The sequence below is a fragment of the Eurosta solidaginis genome, chromosome 2 (genome assembly GCF_040869045.1).
Source record: "Eurosta solidaginis isolate ZX-2024a chromosome 2, ASM4086904v1, whole genome shotgun sequence".
NCBI lineage: Eukaryota > Metazoa > Arthropoda > Insecta > Diptera > Tephritidae > Eurosta > Eurosta solidaginis.
Genome location: NC_090320.1, coordinates 122,659,420 through 122,683,363, shown reverse-complemented (window position 1 = coordinate 122,683,363; position 23,944 = coordinate 122,659,420). Strand labels below are relative to the sequence as shown.

The following is a 23,944-nucleotide window of genomic DNA, read 5'->3' as shown; positions in this document are numbered from 1 at the left end:
CAGTCACCGAAGTACCCCTGTTCCAATTTCCAGCAAAAATCACCAGTAATTAATTAATGGAATAGGACGGTCCTTGACTTTGCGGAAAGAAAGGTATTTCAAACAATAAGAAAGCCCTAGAAGTACTCCTGTACCTAATTTCAAGGAAATCGCACAATAAATAATTTTTTGTTTACAACAAGTCAGCCCCTAGTTCACTTCCCGGAGAAATAAGAAAGAAAACGGAAACAGTGGTGAATCCAAAGCATCCTCAAATTTCATTGAACGCGCGCACAAAATTTCATCAAAATCGGTCCAGTCGTTTAGGAGGAATTCAGTCACAAACACACGTACAGAAAAAATATATGTAGATACATAGCTTTAAAATAGGTACGAAAATTTATTTCCGTTTTTTTGTTTAGTTTTTAAATTCGAAATATAATTGTTTCTGGAAAACAGTAACCCACTAAGATATATGTGATAAGGGCCGTTTTCAAAAACCATCCAATACCCCGAATAAAAGCCAAGTTTTAAGCAGATGGCATCATATGAAGGGTAATCTCGAATAACATTTTAAGCGGAACTATTTTAAAAACCGGTTTTTGCACATTACTACTAATAATGAACTCTGGCACAGCTCAAACACCAAACTTGCCAAAACTATGCTGCTTTCTGTGAGTGACAACACGGTTTAAGTGACGCGCGAAATAATACGTGCGATAACTTAAGTTATTGTAAAGTGCAAAAAAGAGGAAATATAAATGTGATATTTGGCAAAACATTAGTAGATATAGTGAAGAGTACATGACAGAAAAATACATAAGTACACACCCGTTTACAAGCCCTATGGAAACTTTCATTTAGCACTGAACACTGAAAACATTAGGAAACATGAATTGAGATGTAATTTTAAATTCAAACTGAGTAGTTCTTTGAATAAAACTCCTTGATATCATGTCTTTAGACAAGCATTAAAAGTTACAAAGAAAATTCGTTCTTTTCTTTCATAAAAGTTTTTTCGTTCCCCTGAAATATTGAGATTTTGTAGCTTGAAACACAATTCGCGACTACCCTTCATATGTAGTTGCAGTTTACTTTAAATCCAATGTGTTAATTGCATTGTTCCATCAAAATTTCTTTGTGTTTCCATAACACTCATTTGGCGCACCAAACGTTTTATTGAATGTCTTTGGGGCTGCATATTTTGATTAACTTCTTGATCTATCCGTGATGGAAGAAGATCCAGATCTTCATATGATTCAATAGGAGATATTCCTTCTCTAAAAATAATTGAATTGTAATAATACAATAGTTGTAAACTGGTAATTACTCAACTTCTTTGGATGGCAACGCATGCATGTATTTAATGACCATTCCTGTCCAAAGTTTTCACCCTCCTCAAGAGTCTGAGGCAGTCTTTCATGAAGTGTTTCAGGTAATCTCAAACTGGTAAATCCGCCAATCATGGATACTATGCCCATTATAACGAGTGGAAGCTTTAAGTTATCTCTGCCCTAAAAATACAAAGGAAACTATTTTAAACAATATACATATGTATAGCGTAAAATTTCCCAAGTATAACACACCATCCCGACCGCCGTAGTGTGGTGTAATACATATTTCTCTCATAAGTACGTACATAATGACACATTTTTTATTATACTAATTCGTTTTTATAAAAGATTCCGTAGGTCTTTTTTCCATAGTTCCTAAAGAACATTCGTGATGCTCGCAATTGATGGGGCCGAATGGTCCTCTGCTTGACGTGGAGATGGCAGATACGGCAACTCTGCAGGATACAAATCCGGTAAAGTTAAAATCTACAATCTCGCCGGAGGATGAACAGAGGCTTCTTGCCTCTCTGGCGGTAAATGATCAGCCTGGCCAAACTACAGAGCGCGATCGGCTAAGCTACGACGAAGCCAGGTGGCTTGCCAACGAACCCTGGGGATCGGTCCGTGGTGAGGGGTCAGCCATTGCCCCAAAACTCACTCCATGGCTGAAGGTGGTATCTGTTGCAGATGTACCACATCGCATCATTCTCGTGCGGTACTTTAAGGAAGAGGAATGCCCCTCAAACGACGAGATATTGCGGTTAGCTGATGCCCAAAATGTCGGTTTGAGTACCAAGAACTGGAGAATCCCCAACCGAATACCTAAGTCCACGGTAGCGGAAGTTACAATAGCTGTCGAACCGCTGTCTGCCGAGCTAATAAAGCAACGAAACTACTTGATTTTCTGCGGGTTTGAAAGAGTCAAGTTAAAGCCCAAAAACAAGCCATCCCTGCCACTGGTAAATATAAGTACCAATGGCAGTGACAATAAGGGTGAGGGGGATGACACGGTTGGCGATGACAAACCCTGCTGTGCGAAGACCTTGAGAGTATCTAGAAGGCATTTACCCACAGAACAGCAGGATTTGCGGAGTTAATCGAACACCCCCAAAAAACCTTCACAAGAAGAGACCAGGCCTTCTTGGTCTACTGCCCACAAAGGCCAAACGAGGCAGCGACAGTCCACCAGCCTGTCCCCCAAAATCTGACAAAAAGGCAGCCACCTCGTGTGAGCCCTAATGACAGGAGAGGGAACAAGAAAGGACGAGGACGAACGGCAGAAGAAGCTGTTTTGTCACGTAGCAATCGGGAAAGGAACGTGGCCGCAAAGACCGTAATTAATGTATCCCCTCCCTATCAAAGCCCAAAAGCCAAGACGCCTGCAATGCCTTCAGGTTAATCTTCACCACTCCAATACAGCCTCAGACGCCATAATTAAAAAATTTGCCGAGGAAGGTCTGGGAATAGCCTTCATCCAGGAGCCCTGGATCCAACACGGTGCCGGAAAAAGCATGAACAATACTGATGGTAAGTTAATCTATGCCACCAGTTCTCGCCTACGAGCGGCGATGCTTTTAAGCAACAAACTAATGTTTCTTCCACTTTTATAGTTCATGATGGTTGATTTCGTAGCAGTATGAGCAAAAATGTTAACCTTAAGAGGCAAACAAAGCAATTTTAGCCTCTACTTACTTTCCGGGGGAAGAAGAAACGGTCCCAATAACCGAAGCAATAGCCCTCATCAAATACTGTCAGCTGAGTGGTATAACATGGATCCTCTGTTGTGATGCAAATTCCAATCACGCAATGTGGGGCAGCACGAACATCAACAACGGGAGTGAGTACCCACCTTTGTAAATGCTATTAGAGGGGAAGTTTTAGGTCTTACTCTGTGCAGCCACAATATGGCCAGCACCGTCACTAACTAGTATGTTTCAGGGGAGGAGTCAATGTCTTTCCGGAACACATGCCAGCTTTTAGAAATCCCAGAAAAACGAGCTGGTAGCTTTTCCGTTTTATTATTGAGGAAGCTGGAAACAGCTTGCAGTGACTCATAACCCAGGAGATTTAGAAGGAAGCTGAACAGCTTCACTCAGACGTTAAAACAGCTTTCAATGAAAGTTGCCCCAAGGAAAGATACGTACACAATGCGATGTGCCTTGGTGGAACAAAAAGCTTGGGCAGCTAAGATGCCAGGCTAGGAAGCTATTTAATAAAGCGAGAGCTACTGGCGACTGAAACTCGTACAAACATCTTACAATAAAGACCTTAGGAAATCTAAAAGAGCTACCTGTAGAGTCTCTGTAAAAATATTAATGATCTTCCAGCAGTAGTTCGACTACAAAAAACCCTTTCTAGAGATCACAGAAATGTAATTGGCACTTTGAAAAAAAAACAGATGGGAGCTACACCACGCGACCGGAAGAGACATGTGAACTCTTACTCGAAACTTTCTTTCCTGAATGCACAGTAGGATATCAATCACCACCTATGATGGCAGATTTGCCGACCATCTGCGGTAATGAAAAAAGCCTAGCAACAATGCTCACCATTGTCAAACGAGTGCAATAGGCCCTGTCTAATTTCAGCCCATTCAAATCACCAGGACTGGAGGGGGTCTTTCTTTGTCTGTTGCAGCAAGGGATATATCATATAGCCCCAGTATTGTCCACTTTATATAAGGCATCATTACTGCTCGGCCATATCCCAAACAGGTATGCAGAAGTTAAGGTAGTATTTTAACCAAAGCCAGAGAAGTCCGAGCAACTGCCCTCGTCGTATTGACTAGAAAGCCTGAGCTCGTTTCTCCTAAAGGGTATGGAGAAAATTTTAGATCAGCATATCAGGAGGTCAGTCTAAATAAACTCCATCTGTGTAGGAACCAATTCGCTTACTAGTCAGGGAAATCCACGGAGACGGCTATTCGTAGTCTCGCGGTAAATATCGAAATATAGCCCTCTGCGCTTTTATTGACATATCATGGGTTTTCGATAACACAACACATCAAGCTATCGAACAAGCTATGATTGACAAGGACATAAGCGCTATGATAATTCGATGGGTGCTTTCCATGTTAAGGAGTAGAAAAATCCATTTGGAACTGGGAGGGCAACTGAACCAATTGCTGCCACAAGAGGATGTCCACAAGCAGGCATCCTCCTGCAGACCCTGTTCATAGATGACCTCCTTCAGTTAATGAAAACTAAGGGATTTGACACACAAGGGTATGCAGATGACCTAGCTATTTGTATCACAGGGATGCCCGAGGAAAAAGTATCAGATCGCACTAAACAAGCCCTTCGCATAATAGAGAGGTGGTGCGATACCAAAGGATTGGAAAGAATCCATCCCAGAACTATACCTGGGTGGTACAAAAATACAATTCTCAATGGAGGAAAATACCTATGGGTCACACTGGATAGAACCTTCACGAGGAATGCTCATTTGGATGGTTTCCTAAACAAAGAAGCAATAGCTTTCTTCGTCTGTACTTGACTCCACGGCAAAACCTGGGATATCACCAAAAATGGTATGCTGGACATTCAGTTCTGTTGTAAGGCCAATATTCACTTATGCTTCTCTAGTTTGATGGCAGAAGTCCACGCAAAGAACGGCAACAGCGAAAATAAGAAAACTGCAGCGACGAGTTTGCATTGGCATAACGGGTGCGATGACAACATCGCCTGCTATGCACTTAGTGCTTTAGTGGAAATACTACCCTTCCCTATTCTGAAAGAGAAAGAGGCAATACTAGGCGGACTAGGACTTCCAAATATTTCGGAGTTGAAGCCAGGAAACATAATAGGGCATATAGAATTAATAAGAAAATTCACAGGAAGTCCCACAGGAAATCCCACTGCGTGAGGTAATGTCCCCTAAGCTCAGAATCTCACGGAACTTTCTAGTGTCCATTGTTGGCAGGAAACACTGAGAAACAGAGAATCTCTATAATAACCCTGACTCTGGTCCCCGAATGGATCGAAATTCAATGACGGAAGAACGGGAGCTGACATCTATAGGCTGAACTTCAAGAAATCGATACCAATGGGATGCTACCCCACCATATTTTAGGCAGAAATCCATGCAATAGAAGTCTGTGGTAGAGAATGTCTGCGGAGAAGCTCAGCATCAAAGAGCATCTACATTATGTGGGACAGCGTACCCTGCAATCCTACACAGTTACATCTAAGCTAGTGGATGACTGCGCTGAAATCCTTAATGACCTGGGAGCCAAAAACAAGGTTTTGTTAGGATGAGTTCCCGGATATCACGGACATGAGGGTAATTAACATACAGATTACCTAGCGAAGCAGGGTGCCATAGCCGCATTCTATGGTCGAGAGCCCTTTTGTGGACTTACAAAAGCACACACTAGGGAAACTATAAGTAACTGGGAAACTAAACAATTCAGACGCCACTGGATTGACTGCCCAGGGCAAAGACAGGCCAAACTGTTTATAATTCCGGTAATGAAAGTATCAGCCAAACTCATTGATCTAAGTAGGGAGGACCTAAGAACTCTCACTGGGTATTATATAGGATACTGTGGTCTACGATATCACCTAAGTAAGTTTAATCTATCCGACAATCAAACTTGTTGTTCTGTGATCTGTAGGATGAAACTCCGGTTCACATTATCTGCAAATGCGCCGCCCTGGCTAGGCACATACTCTCCCATCTAGGTGGTGTGACTCTTAATCCCTATGTTGTATGTAGAAAAAAGCTTGAGGAGGTACTTAGATACATCAAAAGCCTCCAGATACAAAATTAGGCTTAAAGGTCATGCACAATGGATCTGCACAAAGGGCGCAGTGCTTCCAGGCCTAGTAATAATAATAATAATTTCTTTTATTTGGGAACCAGCATCAACACTAGCAACATCAGCTCTGAAATCCAGCGAAGAATCACTCTTGCCAATAAATACTACTTTGGACTAGGTAGGTAATTGACCATGACAACGTCAGATTAAACGGCTCTGGGAGTGTTCGAGAGAAAAGTTCTGCGAAATATTTATGGACCTCTACGCGTTGGCGATGGCGAGTACCGAAGAAGGTTTAACGATGTGCTGTACGAGCTATACGCAGACATCAACATAGTCCAGCGAATTGAAATGCAGCGGCTTCGCTGGCTAGGCCATGTTATGCTAATGAAAGATGACGCTCCGGCCAAGAAAGTGTTTCTATCGAAACCCGCCTATGGAAGCAGAGGTAGAGGGCGGCCACCACTCCGTTGGAAGGACCAGATGGAAAAGCATTCAAACTCCCTAGGTGTGACCAATTGGAGCCGTTTGCCAGAGAGAAATAGCGACTGGCGCGCCTTGTTGGACGGTCATAACCGTTTAAACGGCTAAGCGCCAATTAAGTAAGTAAGTAAGATGGTGCTCCAAGTATGGTGGACAAAAAATTGTTTCATAAGTTTATTTGAAACAGACGTAGGACATTCGATTCTTCAATTACACTGCATAATTCACCAACAAGCCTTGTGTGATAAGAGTGGTTTAACATTTTTTGATAATGTAATGGTGCTAGTCACAAATATATACAACCGCATTTCATCGCAGGCTTTAAATAAGCGAAAGCCTGATGCCTTGTAGGATGAAGTAAACTCGTTGTATAATAGGTTACTGACGTATAATAATGTTCGCTGGTTGAGCCGCGGGAACGCACTTCAATGATTTGTTGATTGCTTCGGAGAAATCAGACTGCTTCGCCAAAATGAGGAAAATATTTGTTTTGCAAACATATGTATGCCAACATATCAATGAATTGAAGTGAAGCTTCAAGGCAAAATTAAAAAAATTATCGTCACGATAGATCTCATTCTTGCATTTGACGGTAAACAACATGTAATTTAGCACAGTTAGCAACATGAGTTACTGCAACCCAAATTCAATAAGCTATACCCTAATAACACAACAACAACAACCGCTTCACATTTCGTTGCACTACATTTAAGCGGAAGTCTTGCAGACGTTATGTGAATCCGTTGGTTGCACAACTAAGTTACTTTCACCTGCATACGCAAATTATCAGAACACAATAAAAAGCAATTCGGCTTAAAATTTATTTGATTATCAACAATTTTTGTAAAGAGGAACAAATTCATAACAACAGCATTCTTAATAACACAAAAATCGCGCTGTAAGCGAATTCACCTGTACGATATAAGTAATTTTATAAGTATTGTGACGAATATTAGTGACACTAAGGGATACTCACATCACTAATCTGATAATAAGTAAATAAAGCCACAACAACAATAAAGCAAGCTGCCACACTTGTATGTAGCTGGTAAACAAGCATCAGGTTCACGAAATTACTAGACCATAGGAGAAATGGGTGCTGAAGACATGAATCAAGTTCCATCAAGTACCCGGATCAACATATATACAGACACAAATATTAATATACATATAAAATACTTACATTCAAATATTTACTTTTTTGAAATACTTACATTGTATAAAAACTTTACATACTCATACTCATACTTAACATTCACCCTGTATCAATTGAGGGGATGTGTGGAATAATGGTATAAGTCGAGTTACACCGTTTTTCCATATCTCAACTAAATGAAAAGAGCACAACTACATACACATACCATATTAATCTTAGAAAATAATAGTGATATTTAACAAAGATATTAGCTTCATTTATGGAAAAACGGTATAACTCTCTAATAAAATTTTGCAGTAGTGGAGCAACGAAATGGTATGAAAATATATTCAGTGTCGTAGACCAGAAAGAACTGAAACATAAAAGAATTGAAGTGGTTCCAAAAACGACTAAGCAGACATAAATCCCCATTGTTAAAAATAGAAAAAGTTTAAAAATGATAAAAGTAGTAAAAAAGATTGTTAAAAATAACAAAAGGAAATAACAAATAGTTATAAGCACTTAAAATGATTTTTCTTCAATTTCCTTTATTGACTACAAAATAAGTTTGTCAAATAAAAAACGCACTGATACACTAACAACATATATTTTTTATTTAGCACAACAAATGAATTTCGGACAGACCTGCTGTCCATCATCAGCGACGCGCTACTAAAACAAAAGAGTCAAGAATATAGACAAAATAGAAAATATTAGCAATATTATAGCAATTACAAAACAACTTACATATGTATGTATTATATTAAAGAAAAAAGAGGGAATTTATGTTCCCGTTGTCAGCATTTATGGCAATCTTGGTTTTTGTGATGTAGAGAGATTCGTAAGCGTCTAACTTTCTGTTGTTGTGCACCGCTTTTATTAAATGAAGACTCTCTTCTACAGTGCCGATGCTGTGCTTTGTTCAGCTGTCGCCATTTGTGGTGTGAATGTGCGCTGCTACTGCGGACCGATGAATTTGTTTATTGTTGGCGTGCTTTTCGTGTTCTTTGAAATGAACAGAGATTTGCCTTCTAGTTTGTCCAACATATTTTGCATCGCAACCCAGGGAGCTAATTTGGTAAATGCCGCTACGCTCAAGCATTGGGACAGTATCTTTTGTGGAGCCCAAAATGTTTTTTAATTTGTTGTTGTTTGTGTATACGATTTTCATTTCATTCCTTTCAAATATGTTCGTTAAATTATTGGTGATAGCAGGAAAATAATCAATGGTATGTGTGCTAATTTGTTTGTTTCAATTTCTTTATTTTGAGCGAAGAGAGTAGTTAAATTGTTTTTGTAGGGTAAGTTGGAATGTTTTTTTATTAGTTTATCGATGTATTTCTTGTCAAAGTCATTGGTAGTTGCGAGATCAATAATATTTGTATACTCGTTTTTATAATTAGTTACGGAGAGTGGTAAATTCACAAGGCGATAAACCAATGAATGAAATGCAGCTATTTTGGTTTGATAGGGGCAGAAAGAATCACTTGTGATTAAACGGTCAGTTGAGGTGGGTTTTGCGATATACCACATAGTCAATTTTATTGTTCACTCTTGTGCATTTCAAGTCTAAGATTTTTATGGAGTTTTTTTCATCTTCCACTTCAACTGTGAATTTTATGCTGTCGTATTTGTTGTTTATTGTGTCCAATGTGTGTTGAAGTTCTTGTTTTTTAATTATGCAAAACACATCGTCGACGTATCTGATCCAAATTCGAGGTAAGACACCTTCTGCTTTTAAATCGTTTTCCAATTTGGTCATGAATGCTTTTGCAATTAGCGGTGACAGTGGGTGGGTTTCCCATGCTGGTACCGAAGTCATTAGAATAAAACTTATCTCTGAAGGCAAAAAATTGTGGGACATACAAATCTGGGATGCTTCAATTAAAACTTTTATTTCATTCGGGTTGGCCTGTTTGTTTTCCAGGTGTTTTCGAAGAGACTCTATAGCAATATCAACTGGGATGCTCGGAAACAATGCTGTTACGTCGAAGGATGCAAAAATTTCACCTTCATGGATTTCTATATCTTTGGTCCTGTTAACAAATTCGAAGGTGTTTTTTATGCTGGCACCCTCAAAATTTCCATATTTGCTCAACTCATTTACCAACCATTTTGCGACACGAACCAACGGTGATGATGTATTGAAGACGGGTTTCCGCATCTTTTCTCCTTCCTTATGGACCTTTGGCAAACCGTACATTTTGGGTACACTAGGATTTGGCACCAACAAGGCGTATTTATTTGTCTTAAAAACTTCGCAAATTTTCTTGATGATTGATTTGGCGTCATTAACCATACGATTAAGCGGGGATCGTTTTAAAAGTTGGAAACCATCTTCTTCGATAGAGAGATGCATTCGGCGGTCGTAGTCTTTTTTGTCCATAATAACGACTTTATTACTTTAACGGACTTCATATAGTAGACGTCCTTCTCTTTTAAGTGTTTAATCGTCTTGAATACTTCTTGTATCTGACGTTTTTTATGTTTGAGTTTAGGATTTTTTATTGCTTTCATTGCTGTTTCACGAATTGTCTTTTGTGTACTTAACGGTTTGAACTGAATTGTGGATTCAATATCTACGATGGAATCTTCTACATTCCTGGACATTGTGTGGGGTGTAAAATTTAGACCTCTGATTAATAGATCTAGTTCTTCATCGTTGAACATGGCGGTAGATAGGTTCATTACGAGGTTTTTTACTGGGCGAGTTTCGGGGCGGGCTTTTGGGTGTTGACTAAGTTGTTCCTCGATGAGTATTTTTAATTTGCCATTTTGTATATTGCGTTTTTTCTTGAAGTTGTTATGGCATTGTTCGAAGAATTTTTGTTGGTTTTCCATGAAAATTGCAAACGAGGTACTGTCCATTGAATTGGTTAACTCCAAATGTAAACTGTATAATTCAAGCCAATACCAATATAACCGTCTCGACTCAACGCAGCTTGAATTATACAGTTTACATTTGCAGTTAACAAATTCAATGGACAAGATCTCGTTTGCAATTTTCATGGAAAACCTACAAAAATTCTTCGAACAATGCCATAACAGCTTCAAGAAAAAACGCAATATACAAAATGGCAAATGAAAAAAGACTCATCGAGGAACAACTTAGTCAACACCCAAAAGTCCGCCCCGAAATTCGCCCAGTAAAAAACCTCGTAATGAACCTATCTACCGCCATGTTCAACGATGAAGAACTAGATCTATTAATCAGAGGTCTAAATTTTACCCCCCACACAATGTCCAGGAATGTAGAAGATTCCATCGTAGATATTGAATCCACCATTCAGTTCAAACCGTTAAGTACACAAAAGACAATTCGTGAAACAGCAATGAAATCAATAAAAAATGTTAAACTCAAACATAAAAAACGTCAGATACCAGAAGTAATCAAGACGATTAAACACTTAAAAGAGAAGGACGTCTACTATATGAAGTCCGATAAATGTAATAAAGTCCTTATTATGGACAAAAAAGTCTACGACCGCCGACTGCATCTCTCTATCGAAGAAGATGGTTTCCAACTTTTAAAACGATCCCCGCTTAATCGTATGGTTAATGACGCCAAATCAATCATCAAGAAAATTTGCGAAGTTTTTAAGACCAATAAATACGCCTTGTTGGTGCCAAATCCTAGTGTACCCAAAATGTACGGTTTGCCAAAGGTCCATAAGGAAGGAGAAAAGATGCGGAAACTCGTCTTCAATACATCATCACCGTTGGTTCGCGTCGCAAAATGGTTGGTAAATGAGTTGAGCAAATATGGAAATATTGAGGGTGCCAGCATAAAAAACACCTTCGAATTTGTTAACAGGACCAAAGATATAGAAATCAATGAAGGTGAAATTTTTGCATCCTTCGACGTAACAGCATTGTTTCCGAGCATCCCAGTTGATATTGCTATAGAGTCTCTTCGAAAACACCTGGAAAACAAACAAGCCAACCCGGATTAAATAAAAGTTTTAATTGAAGCATACCAGATTTGTATGTCCCACAATTGTTTTGCCTTAACAGATAAGTTTTATTCTAATGACTTCGGTACCAGCATGGGAAACCCACCCACTGTCACCACTAATTGCAGAAGCATTCATGACCAAATTGGAAAACGATTTAAAAGCAGAAGGTGTCTTACCTCGAATTTGGATCAGATACGTCGACGATGTGCTTTGCATAATTAAAAAACAAGAACTTCAACACACATTGGACACAATAAACAACAAATACGACAGTATAAATTTCACAGTTGAAGTGGAAGATGAAAAAAACTCCATAAATTTCTTAGACTTGAAATGCACAAGAGTGAACAATAAAATTGATAAGCGGTATATCGAAAACCCACCTCAACTGACCGTTTAATCACAAGTGATTATTTCTGCCCCTATCAAACTAAAATAGCTGCATTTCATTCATTGGTTTATCGCCTTGTGAATTTACCACTCTCCGTAACTAATTATAAAAACGAGTATACAGAAATTTTTGATCTCGCAACTACCAATGGCTTTGACAAGAAACTCATCGATAAACTAATAAAAGAACAGTCCAGCTTACACAACAAAAACAATTTAACTACTCTCTTCGCTCAAAATAAAGAAATTAAAACAAACAAATTAGCACGCATACCATTTATTTATTTTCCTGCTATCACCAATAATTTAACGAACATATTTGAAAAGAATGAAATGAAAATCGTATACACAAACAACAACAAATTAAACAAGTAAGGAAGGTTAAGTTCGGGTGTAACCGAACATTACATACTCAGTTGAGAGCTATGGTGACAACATAAGGGAAAATAACCATGTAGGAAAATGAACCGAGGGAAACCCTGGAATGTGTTTGTATGACATGTGTATAAAATGAAAGGCATTAAAGAGTATTTTATGAGGGAGTGGGCCATAGTTCTATAGGTGGACGCCATTTAGGGATATAGCCATAAAGGTGGATCAGGGTTGACTCTAGAATGCGTTTGTACGATATGGGTATGAAATGAAAGGTATTAATGAGTATTTTAAAAGGGCGTGGACCTAAGTTCTATAGATGGACGCCTTTTCGAGATATCGCCGTAAAGATGGACCAGGGGTGACTCTAGAATGCGTTTGTACGATATGGGTATCAAATGAAAGGTGTTAATGAGCATTTTAAAAGGGAGTAATCCTTAGTTCCATAGGTGGACGCCGTTTCGAGATATCGCCATAAAGGTGGACCAGGGGTGACCCTAGAATTTGTTTGCACAATATGGGCATCAAACGAAAGGTGTTAATGAGTATTTTAAAAGGGAGTGGGCCTTAGTTCTATAGGTGGACGCCGTTTCGAGATATCGCCATAAAGGTGGGCCAGGGGTGACTCTAGAATTCGTTTGTCCAATATGGGTATCAAACGAAAGGAGTTAATGAGTATTTTAAGAGGGAGTGGGGCTTAGTTTTATAGGTGGATGCATTTTCGAGGTATCGCAATAAAGGTGGACCAGGGGTGACTCTAGACTTTGTTTGTACGATATGGGTATCAAATGAAAGGTGTTAATGAGTATTTTTAAAAGGGAGTGGGCTTTCGTTTTATAGGTGTTCGCCTTTTCGAGATATCGCCATAAAGGTGGACCAGGGGTGACTTTAGAATTTGTTTGTATGATATGGGTATCAAATGAAAGGTGTTAATGATTATTTTAAAAGGGCGTGGGGCTTAGTTCTATAGGTGGACCCCTTTTCGAGATATCGCCATAAAGGTGGACCAGGGGTGACTCTAGAATTCGTTTGTGCAATATGGGTATCAAACGAAAGGAGTTAATGAGTATTTTAAGAGGGAGTGGGCCTTTCTGGACCAGGGGTGACTCTAGACTTTGTTTGTACGATATGGGTATCAAATGAAAGGTGTTAATGAGTATTTTTAAAAAAGGAGTGGGCCTTCGTTCTATAGGTGTTCGCCTTTTCGAAATATCGCCATAAAGTTGGACCAGGGGTGACTCTAGAATGAGTTTGTACGATATGGGTATCAAATTAAAGGTATTAATGAGAGTTTTAAAAGGGAGTGGTGGTAGTTGTATATGTGAAGGCGTTTTCCAGATATCGACCAATTTGTGGACCAGGGTGACCCAGAACATCATCTGTTGGATACCGCTAATTTATTTATATATGTAATACCTGCCAAGATTTTAAGGGTTTTTTATTTCGCCCTGCAGAACTTTTTCATTTTCTTCTACTTAATATGGTAGGTGTCACAACCATTTTATAAAGTTTTTTCTAAAGTTATATTTCGCGTCAATAAAACAATCCAATTACCTTACCATATTTCATCCCTTTTTTCGTATTTGGTATAGAATTATGGCATTTTTTTCATTTTTCGTAATTTTCGATATCGAAAAAGTGGGCGTGGTCATAGTCGGATTTCGTTCATTTTTCATACCAAGATAAAGTGAGTTCAGATAAGTACGTGAACTGAGTTTAGTAAAGATATATCGATTTTTGCTCAAGTTATCGTGTTAACGGCCATGCGGAAGGACAGACGGACGACTGTGTATAAAAACTGGGCGTGACATCAACCGATTTCGCCCATTTTCACAGAAAACAGTTAACGCCATAAAATCTATGCCCCTACCAAATTTCAAAAGGATTGGTTAATTTTTGTTCGACTTATGGCGTTAAAAGTATCCTAGACAAATTAAATGAAAAAGGGCGGAGCCACGCCCATTTTTAAATTTTCTTTTATTTTTGTATTTTGTTGCACCATATCATTACTGGAGTTGAATCTTGAGATAATTTACTTATATACTGTAAAGATATTAAATTTTTTGTTAAAATTTTACTTTAAAAAAAATTTTTTTTTAAAAGTGGGCGTGGTCCTTCTCCGATTTTGCTAATTTTTATTAAGCGTACATATAGTAATAAGAGTAACGTTCCTGCCAAATTTCATCATGATATCTTCAACGACTGCCAAATTACAGCTTGCAAAAGTTTTAAATTACCTTCTTTTAAAAGTGGGCGGTGCCACGCCCATTGTCCAAAATTTTACTAATTTTCTATTTTGCGTCATAAGTTCAACTTATCTACCAAATTTCGTCGCTTTATCGGTCTTTTGTAATGAATTATCGCACTTTTTCGGTTTTTCGAAATTTTCGATATCGAAAAAGTGGGCGTGGTTATAGTCCGATATCGTTCATTTTAAATAGCGATCTGAGATGAGTGCTCAGGAACCTACATACCAAATTTCATCAAGATACCTCAAAATTTACTCAAGTTATCGTGTTAACGGACGGACGGACGGACGGACGGACACGGCTCAATCAAATTTTTTTTCGATCCTGATTATTTTGATATATGGAAGTCTATATCTATCTCGATTCCTTTGTATATGTACAACCAACCGTTATCCAATAAAACTTAATATACTCTGTGAGCTCTGCTCAACTGAGTATAAAAACATTTTGGGCTCCACAAAAGATACTGTCCCAATGCTTGAGCGTAGCGGCATTTACCAAATTAGCTGCCTGGGTTGCGATGCAAAATATGTTGGACAAACTAGAAGGCAAATCTCTGTTCTTTTCAAAGAACACGAAAAGCACGCCAAAAATAAACAAATTCATCGGTCCGAAGTAGCAGCGCACATTCACACCACAAATGACGACAGTTCAACAAAGCACAGCATCGGCACTGTAGAAGAGAGTCTTCATTTAATAAAAGCGGTGCACAACAACAGAAAGTTACGCTTACGAATCTCTCTACATCACAAAAACCAAGATTGCCATGAATGCTGACAACGGGAACATAAATTCCCCTCTTTTTTCTTTAATTTAATACATACATATGTACGTTGTTTTGTAATTGCTATAATATTGCTAATATTTTCTATTTTGTTTATATTAGCCGTGTTTTTTAACACGCGCGTATACGTTTCGTTTGCGCGTGTTAAAAAACGCCTATCTTCGCTTAGATAATGCTTAGGAGACCCATCTAGCGGCTGTGGTAAAACAACTAGCTACAGCAACAGGGTGTACCGAAAAGCGGAGACGCAACGCTCTGATGGCCATAGGGTATAACATATAGCTGAATCAGTTGCGATGAATTGTGGACACACATATAATACATAGAATTAGTGTACAGGGTGAAACAAAGACACATATTTCAGTTACATCTGAGTATAATGCGTATTGAAATTTAGTAGGACAAAATTTATGCGCAGCAATTTCAGAGGTGTATTTATAGTTTGTCTCTTAGCAGTCAATATAAAGTTTAAGCGTAAACGGATATACGCGTGTTAAAAAACACGGCTATTCTTGACTGTTGTCTTTTGTTTTAGTAGCGCGTCGCTGATGATGGACAGCAGGTCTGTCCGAAATGCATTTGTTGTGCCAAATAAAAAATATATGTTGTTAGTGTATCAGTGTGTTTTTTATTTGACAAACTTATTTTGTAGTCAATAAAGGAAATTGAAGAAAAATCATTTTAAGTGTTGTCAGACTACAAACCTTAGGTTCGGCTATTTTAATAAATAAATAGTTCTCACACAGTTTATGAAGTTATGAGGACACCTAAATAATAGAATATAATGTATTTAACAATGGTTATTAATGTATCTACTATTTTGTTTAATAAAGTATCTCAATCAAAATATTTGATATTCGACCTATGGAATAACGGTATAACTCAAAAAGAAAAAAAATAGATATCATCTATTTTCTATTAAAATTTGTATATTGTAACGAATTTACTTGCAAATACTCTTATTTGCCCTTCTGCTAAGTTCGAATCACTAAACTGTTGAATAAATAACTCCAATTTGTAATAATGCAAAATGGCCTTTATTAAAGTACTTCACAATAACACTCAAACTGTGCAACGAATAGCTTGTGTTTAGGCCACAGGCCTAAATATAGCCCCCCCCCCCCCTCCCCCCCTCGTAACATAACATTCTTTGGTTATTTTCCTTCGTTATTACCACCCACATATGCTTTTGATCACTATACACACAGGCATGTGTGAGTGGTAGTACCTATGTATCTTAAGATTTTACCGCTGTGAGCCCGCGGTACAGCAACTTTGTTGCCGGGAAACCCAACGAAGGAGCTGTATCGTGGGTTCATCGGCTCATGTAGCAAAGAGTCTCGTCCTCTTTTAATCCAGCAGCCAGCAAAGGAACACGTAATCACACGCTCACGTAAGTTGCCAATTTCCAAAAAAACATATTTAACAATTTCCAAAAATATATTTAATATTTTTAAACCTTTCACAACATTTGTTAACATTTTCCTTAACACTTGTTGTATTTATACACATTGAATAAAAAAAACACTGTGAATTCCTTTTATTAATACGAAACCTTTTTGGTGTTTTTATTTTTCTTCCCCTTTTTTCGCCTAACTAATCTTTAACAAATACGTGGGTGCGCGCCGTTGCCCCCACGCATTTGTCCATGGTCCTTACCACGCCGGTAAAGAGAACCAGTCACAAATTTACAGTCCACTCCACTCCCTAGGCCATTAGTCAGAAGCACCATTCAAATTTCGCACTAAATCAAGGAAGCAGTTATTTACAATCGTGATAATAATCATCAGCAATTGGCACACAAAAAAGTGATAACTACAATTTCGGTGATACAAACAGATTCGAGGAAGACACAACACCAACAGCAACAACTCCGACAATCCACAAAAATCAATCATCTATTAGTCCGGATCAACAATTTATTGAAAGGTACGTGGTTTAAAAATATTCCGTGCTAGGTAGGGTTTTCTTTTAATTTCACATTTAATAAAATTTCACAAAATAAAAATAACAAATTACAAAGTGATTCTTTATATCAAATAGTGCAAGTGATTTTTTTTTTTTTGTGAAGTGAGAAGTCTTACTTTGTGCAAAAATAGAAAAAGGCGCTTAACGCAGTTATTTAAAGTTTGTGCAACACGCCTTGTGACTATCCGGAACAATCCGCCACCAGCGGTAAGATTTTCCGGACACAGCTCAAGGTAGCACAACACTGCTCTAAAAGGTTAACATAACCTCAAACACCGATTTGCGCCACTTTTCTATTTTCACCTTTACAGGATTTATCTGAAAAAATTCATTTAATCCACAGCACAAAAATTCGATTTGTTAAGGTTACTTATTAAGAAACCTGTAAATTTAATTTAGGCGCACATTTAATTAAATAAAATTTTTTTTCCACATAAAAATCACTTGCACTTGCTTACACGGGCAATACTGCAATTTATTTTCAGTGCAAAGTGCACTTATTTTTAAACCACTCATATTGTTTTTGTTGTTTGGGTGGCCAATAGGTTTAGTTCTCATACAATTTTTAAAACAAAAAATTGAAAATTTATTATTCTCACTTGCGGCAATATACAAATCAGTTTTGACTGATCTAATTTTTTGTGATACAAAAGATCACAGTCCTTGGTTAAATTACCAAAAAGTCCATAACGAGCGTTCATACATTTTTTTATTTTTTCACTAACACCACTTTTCAACTAGCCATTACTTATTGGCTTACACAATTCGTTAACACAGCTGCATTAGCACTTTCTTTTAACAATTACGTGGGTGCGCGCTGTTCCCACCACGCAATTGGACATTCCCTCAAACTACTAGCTTTCTTGCAAGCTTCGAGGCCACTTCACCGAGAAATCTCTCTCGAATACATTCCTTCATTCCAGTTCATTTTCAATCAGGACTCTCTGCAAAGGCAATTAATTAATTAATATTTAAATAAATTTTCATTTAATATAATGGATACCTATATACGCCAAGCAGAGGCAGTGACTGAGTTTGAAAATGACTATCATGATATGTCTCCTTCAGACCATACAAAACACACCCTCTTAGTCCAAAGGAGGAGTTGAAATCGCTATGAGAGAAGGCGAAGCAGACATATGAGGAACTCTTGAGCTCCTCAGAACTGGAGGCAAAAGAGCTGTCGGCTATCAAAAAGAAGCACAAAATTGCATACTTCAGCTTTCTCAAGTGCCATGCAGCGATGGCTGAACTCTCGGAAAAACTTGAGAAAGCTGAAAAGAAAGAAGAAAGCTCAGGAGACAGGGAATGTCGCGTGCGCCTGCCACCGTGTGATACGGACGTTTTCAAAGGAGATTACCTTTCTTGGCCTTCATTTAGAGACATGTTCACTGCTATATATATACGTAGCAAAAACCTAGAAGCAGTAGAAAAATTATATTATTTAAGCCAAAAGACTCAAGGTGAGGCCAAAGAGATAGTTGGGCGATGTCCTTTAACGAAAGACGGTTTCGAAACAGCGTGGAAAAATCTTTGTGACAGATACGAAAATAAACGTATCTTAGTAAACGCCCAATTAAAAATTCTTTTTAGTTTGAAAGCAGTTGAGAGTGAATGCGATAGCTCTATAAAGAAACTGCAACGTGAAATAAATAATTGCATCTCGGCGCTCCAGTGTCATCACATAGACATATCAAACTGGGATGCAATTATAACATATCTATGTTCCACAAAACTGCCAGAAACCACACTGGCACTCTGGGAACAAACAATTGAAGACAAAACGGAAATTTCAAAATGGGCAGATATGGATATATTCTTATCCAATCGTTTCCAAACCTTAGAAACCGTGACTGATCTGAGAAGGGATACAGTTTCCAAAACCTCAAAGCCACAAGTATCTCGTTCGACAACAGATACATCTGCTAAAAAATTAGGGTCCTATCAGGCAAGTGCAAGTGTAGCCAAACCTACGTGTAAGATGTGCAAAAGTCCTGCACATCGAATTTCAAAGTGTGAAAAGTTCTTACGTTTAACACCCAATAAACGGTTTGAACAAATTAAGAGCAGCCGTGGGTGTATAAACTGCCTTTCTGCTGGCCATTCGCTGACAAAGTGCACCAGTCTAATGAACTGTGCCACATGTCATTTAAGACATCATACGCTGCTTCATATTTCGAATCAGCCAAAAGCAACAAATACTTCTGACACTATCGGAGCATCTACCTCACGGGAAGCTCAAATACGACGCAATGCTAAAAGAGAAAACGCTCCGATTAATAATGTGAACTTATGTTTCGCAAACACAAATAAAGGGGTATTACTAGGGACAGCTCAGGCCAATATTCATTTTAATGGTGTTGACTATTCGGCGAGAGCCCTAAAAGACTCGGGATCTGAATGTTCATTCATTACCGAGAAACTAAAGCGCAGAATTAATCTGCCATCCAAACACCTGCATCCCCAAGTTTCGGGCATCAATAATACAATGTCTGCACAAGTAAAAGAAGCGTGCAACATACAACCGCGGTCACCAACCGACCCGTTAATCGAGATCAATACGATCATGCTGGTTTTACCACAACTGACAGGTAATCTTCCAACTTGCCGAATAAATGCAATGACTAGGCAAGCATTCCCTGACTTAGTACTGGCTGACAAACGATTCTTTGTAAATGAGCCAGTCGATCTAATTCTGGGCGGAGACATATACCCCCAAATTATGTTAGGCGGCATTAGGAAAGATGTGCTAAACACATTAATAGCACAGGAAACGGTGTTCGGCTGGATTTTGACAGGCCGGACAGATGCGGTTGATACAAATAAGGCCCAAGTTTTATATTTCAATGAGGTCACTTTAGATAAACAATTGGCGGCTTTTTGGGAGATAGAGGAAATTCCAAAGAAAAGGAGTATCAATAACGATGACACTTACTGCGAGGAGCTATACAAATCCACAACAGTTCGGAACAACGATGGCAAATACGTAGTCTCCTTACCCTTTAAGAAAGAGTTTAATTTAGGCCCCTCATTAAGAAGTGCGTGTTCTCAATTCTATCGCAACGAGACACGACTTGCGAAAAACCCAGTCCTCCAAACGGAATACAATAGAGTTGTATCCGAATATGAAACCTTAGGGCACATGAAACAAATAGGCAATATTTCGCCAGACTCAAATTACTGTCACTTCCTACCTCACCATGCTGTTATAAAGGAGGGAAGTACAGCGACAAAAGTCAGAGTCGTATACGTTGGCGGCTGTTCAAATACATATTTAACAGCGACATAGAAAAAATATACCGCCAAATATGGGTTAATGAAAATCAAACAAAATACCAGCGAATCATATTTTGCAAATGCCACGAAAACCCAATTAACATTTACGAATTGAAAACAGTAACCTTTGGTGTTAATTGTGCTCCGTATCTTGCGATTCGGACGCTGCACCAACTGGCTGATGACGTGGAGACATCGCATCCAATGGCAGCAGATATCCTGCGAAATTGCATGTACGTTGATGACGTACTCGCCGGTGGACACACCATCGAAATTGCAATCAAGGCAAGGGACGAGATATCATCGGCATTGCAATCGGCAGGTTTCCCATTGCGAAAATGGACGTCCAACTGCAAGAAAATTCTACAGGGTATACCGAAGCAACACTTATTAAGCGAGGATTTTTTTGAGTTTGAAGACACAAGCATGGTAAAAGCACTCGGTATCAGATGGAACGCTCATTTCGACTACTTCTACTTTGCAGCGAAACCATTTGATAATAACCCTACTGTAACAAAAAGGTCAATACTGTCTGCGATAGCAAAACTTTTTGACCCTCTTGGCTGGCTGGCACCAGTCGTAATTGTAGCCAAAATTATAATGCAAAATATTTGGTTGGAAGGCACGGGTTGGGACGAAGAAGTATTACCAACTACTCTAGATCGTTGGACCGCATTTATGCAAAATTACGGAAAAATCAACGATATCCGCATACCGCGATGGGTTCATTTTACCCCAAAGGAGAGCGTGGAAATACACTGATTCAGCGATGCTTCGGAAAAAGCATATGCCGCCACTGTTTTCCTGAGGGTACAAACGAAGGATCAAGTCTTCACCAACTTGCTGATGGCCAAGACGAGAGTAGCCCCGGTCAAAACTATATCATTGCCACGATTGAAACTCTGCGGCGCAGTCCTGCTTGCAGAAATGATAGAGTCGGCCATAGAAAATATGCAACTTTCCAATATTAAAGTAACCCTTTGGACAGATGCGACTATAGTACTGGCATGGATCCGAAAACCACCATGTTCGTGGTCAACGTTTGTGGCACATCGAATAACGAAAATCATCGACAAAGTTGGAGACAAAGTATGGCGGCATGTAGACTCTGCGTCAAACCCTGCAGATTTGGTGAGCAGAGGCCTCCTCGCTTCGGATCTAATCGACAATTCTTTGTGGTGGCAGGGACCTTCTTGGTTACAAGAAGACAACGAAAATTGGCCAACACAAGAAGAAGATTACAATACGAATATGGAGGAAAAGAGGGTGAAAGTTCATACAACTTCGGTCAAAAATAACTTTGATATTCTGGATAGGTTTTCCGATCTACCGAGGGCTTTGCGGGTTATATCCTATATTCTTCGGTTTTTCCAGAATACGCACCCAACAACTAAAGCCTCTTTTAAAAGGGATTCTCATTCGATAGCTCCTGACGAAATAGAAAAAACAATACGATGATTGATAACAATATGCCAGAGGCAACATTATCAAGAAGAGTACGCAAATTTGAAGTCAGGAAAACTAATAAATGGGAAGAGTGAGATTTTACCCCTGAACCCATATATAGATGACGAATGCATCATTCGAACTGGGGGCGGACTGGGGCATCCAAAGACATGTCCCATAACGAAAGTCATCCCATTATTCTTCCTTATACTTGCAGGTTATCCAGACTTATAATTCAATCCTCTCATGAGACCACCCTGCAGGGAGGGAACCAGCTGATGCTACGTTATATCCGCACTCAGTACTGGATCCCACGCGTTAAAGTCATGATAAGGTCGGTAATCCGCAACTGTAAGGTCTGTACCATTTACAGGAAGCGGACACAAATGCAACTTATGGGGATCCTTCCGAAAGAGCGCACCACCTTTACTAGGGCCTTCACTAACACTGGGGTAGATTTCGCGGGACCATTCGATATAAAATCCTACCGAGGGAGGGGATGTCGAATTTCAAAAGGATATGTTTGCCTGTTTGTCTGCTTTTCGACGAAAGCCATCCATCTCGAAGCGACAAACGACCTTAGTACCGGGTCCTTCCTAGCTGCCTTCGCCAGATTTGTATCCAGACGAGGCTGTCCGAAAAACGTTTACTCCGACAACGGTACTAACTTTGTCGGAGCTTGTCGATCTTTACGATCCGAGTTTAAAGCATTTCTGTGTGAAGCAAGGGACGGAGCGTTGCCTAAATATAGCCATCACATTATAGAATGGCATTTTATACCGCCAAGCGCTCCTCACATGGGAGGTTTGTGGGAAGCGGGGGTAAAAAGTTTTAAGACCCACTTTAAAAAGATCGCGTCAGATCATAAATATACTCTCGAAGAGTTTACAACCCTCTTATGTCGAATTGAGGCCCGCCTCAACTCGAGGCCTCTAACTCCCTCATCCAACGACCCTTCCGACCTGGAGCCGCTTACTCCAGGCCATTTTCTCGTAGGTGGGCATCTTTTAGCTCCACCTGAACTCGACTGTAGTGAAAACCCTGCCTCCATTGTAAACCGATGGCAAAAGATGAAAGCCCTTCATCAGACCTTTTGCAAAAGATGGAAATCGGAATATCTCACCGAGATCCAGAAAAGGTATAAATGGAAACATCCACAATCCAAACGAGTGGAGAATGGGGAGAGTCGTCAACACACATCCAGGTTCCGATAACCGTGTACGTGTTGTTGACGTCAATACAATTAAAGAACAAATTAGTAGACCAATTGCGAAACTGGTACTACTTCCGCCCAACGACAACGAAAATGAACTTTAATAGTCCACATTCCTCCATCCCAAATAACCCAGCTCTCGTTCATCCCGAACGAGGCCAACACCCCGGTAACCCTGCTCCCGTTCCCCTGAACGAGGCCAACATACCCTAACGCAGATTCATTATCTGCCACAGAATCCGCAATCAAATCTCCCATATATCATATCCCATATGAACCAAACTTCGAAATTTAAAAGTATTTTCGAATAAGAAACTAATGTATCGTCGGGAGGAAAATGTACCTTAAATGTGATTATTCTTGACTACTCACTTATGATTCATATTTCGAACGTTTACTGGGTATAATACAAATTATTGGCAAAAAGTTTCGATATATGATAGCGTCTACAGATTACATTTTCAGGGTTTTCATGTACGGAATCATCGGCTTTCTGAATTGTATTAGATGGAAAATATTCCATTTTGTCATGCGGGCATTTTAGCGTAGTGTGTAATCAAACAACATCGTTAAGACTTTAAATTTGGAATCGAGCCCCTT

General features: G+C 39.2%; 1 protein-coding gene across 1 annotated transcript in view; it reads right to left on the bottom strand.

Annotated features, from left to right (window-relative positions):
• Positions 1–355: 355 nt before the first annotated feature.
• CarT (Carcinine transporter) overlaps positions 356–23,944 on the bottom strand; it is a 514,516-nt gene continuing 490,927 nt past the window's right edge. Inside the window, exons 4-5 of the mRNA XM_067769656.1 lie at positions 1,315–1,493; positions 356–1,259 (exon numbers count right to left, since the gene is read on the bottom strand). Coding sequence (XP_067625757.1) covers positions 1,076–1,259; positions 1,315–1,493 — 363 coding nt within the window. The 3' untranslated portion in view covers positions 356–1,075. The remainder of the gene's footprint in view (positions 1,260–1,314; positions 1,494–23,944) is intronic.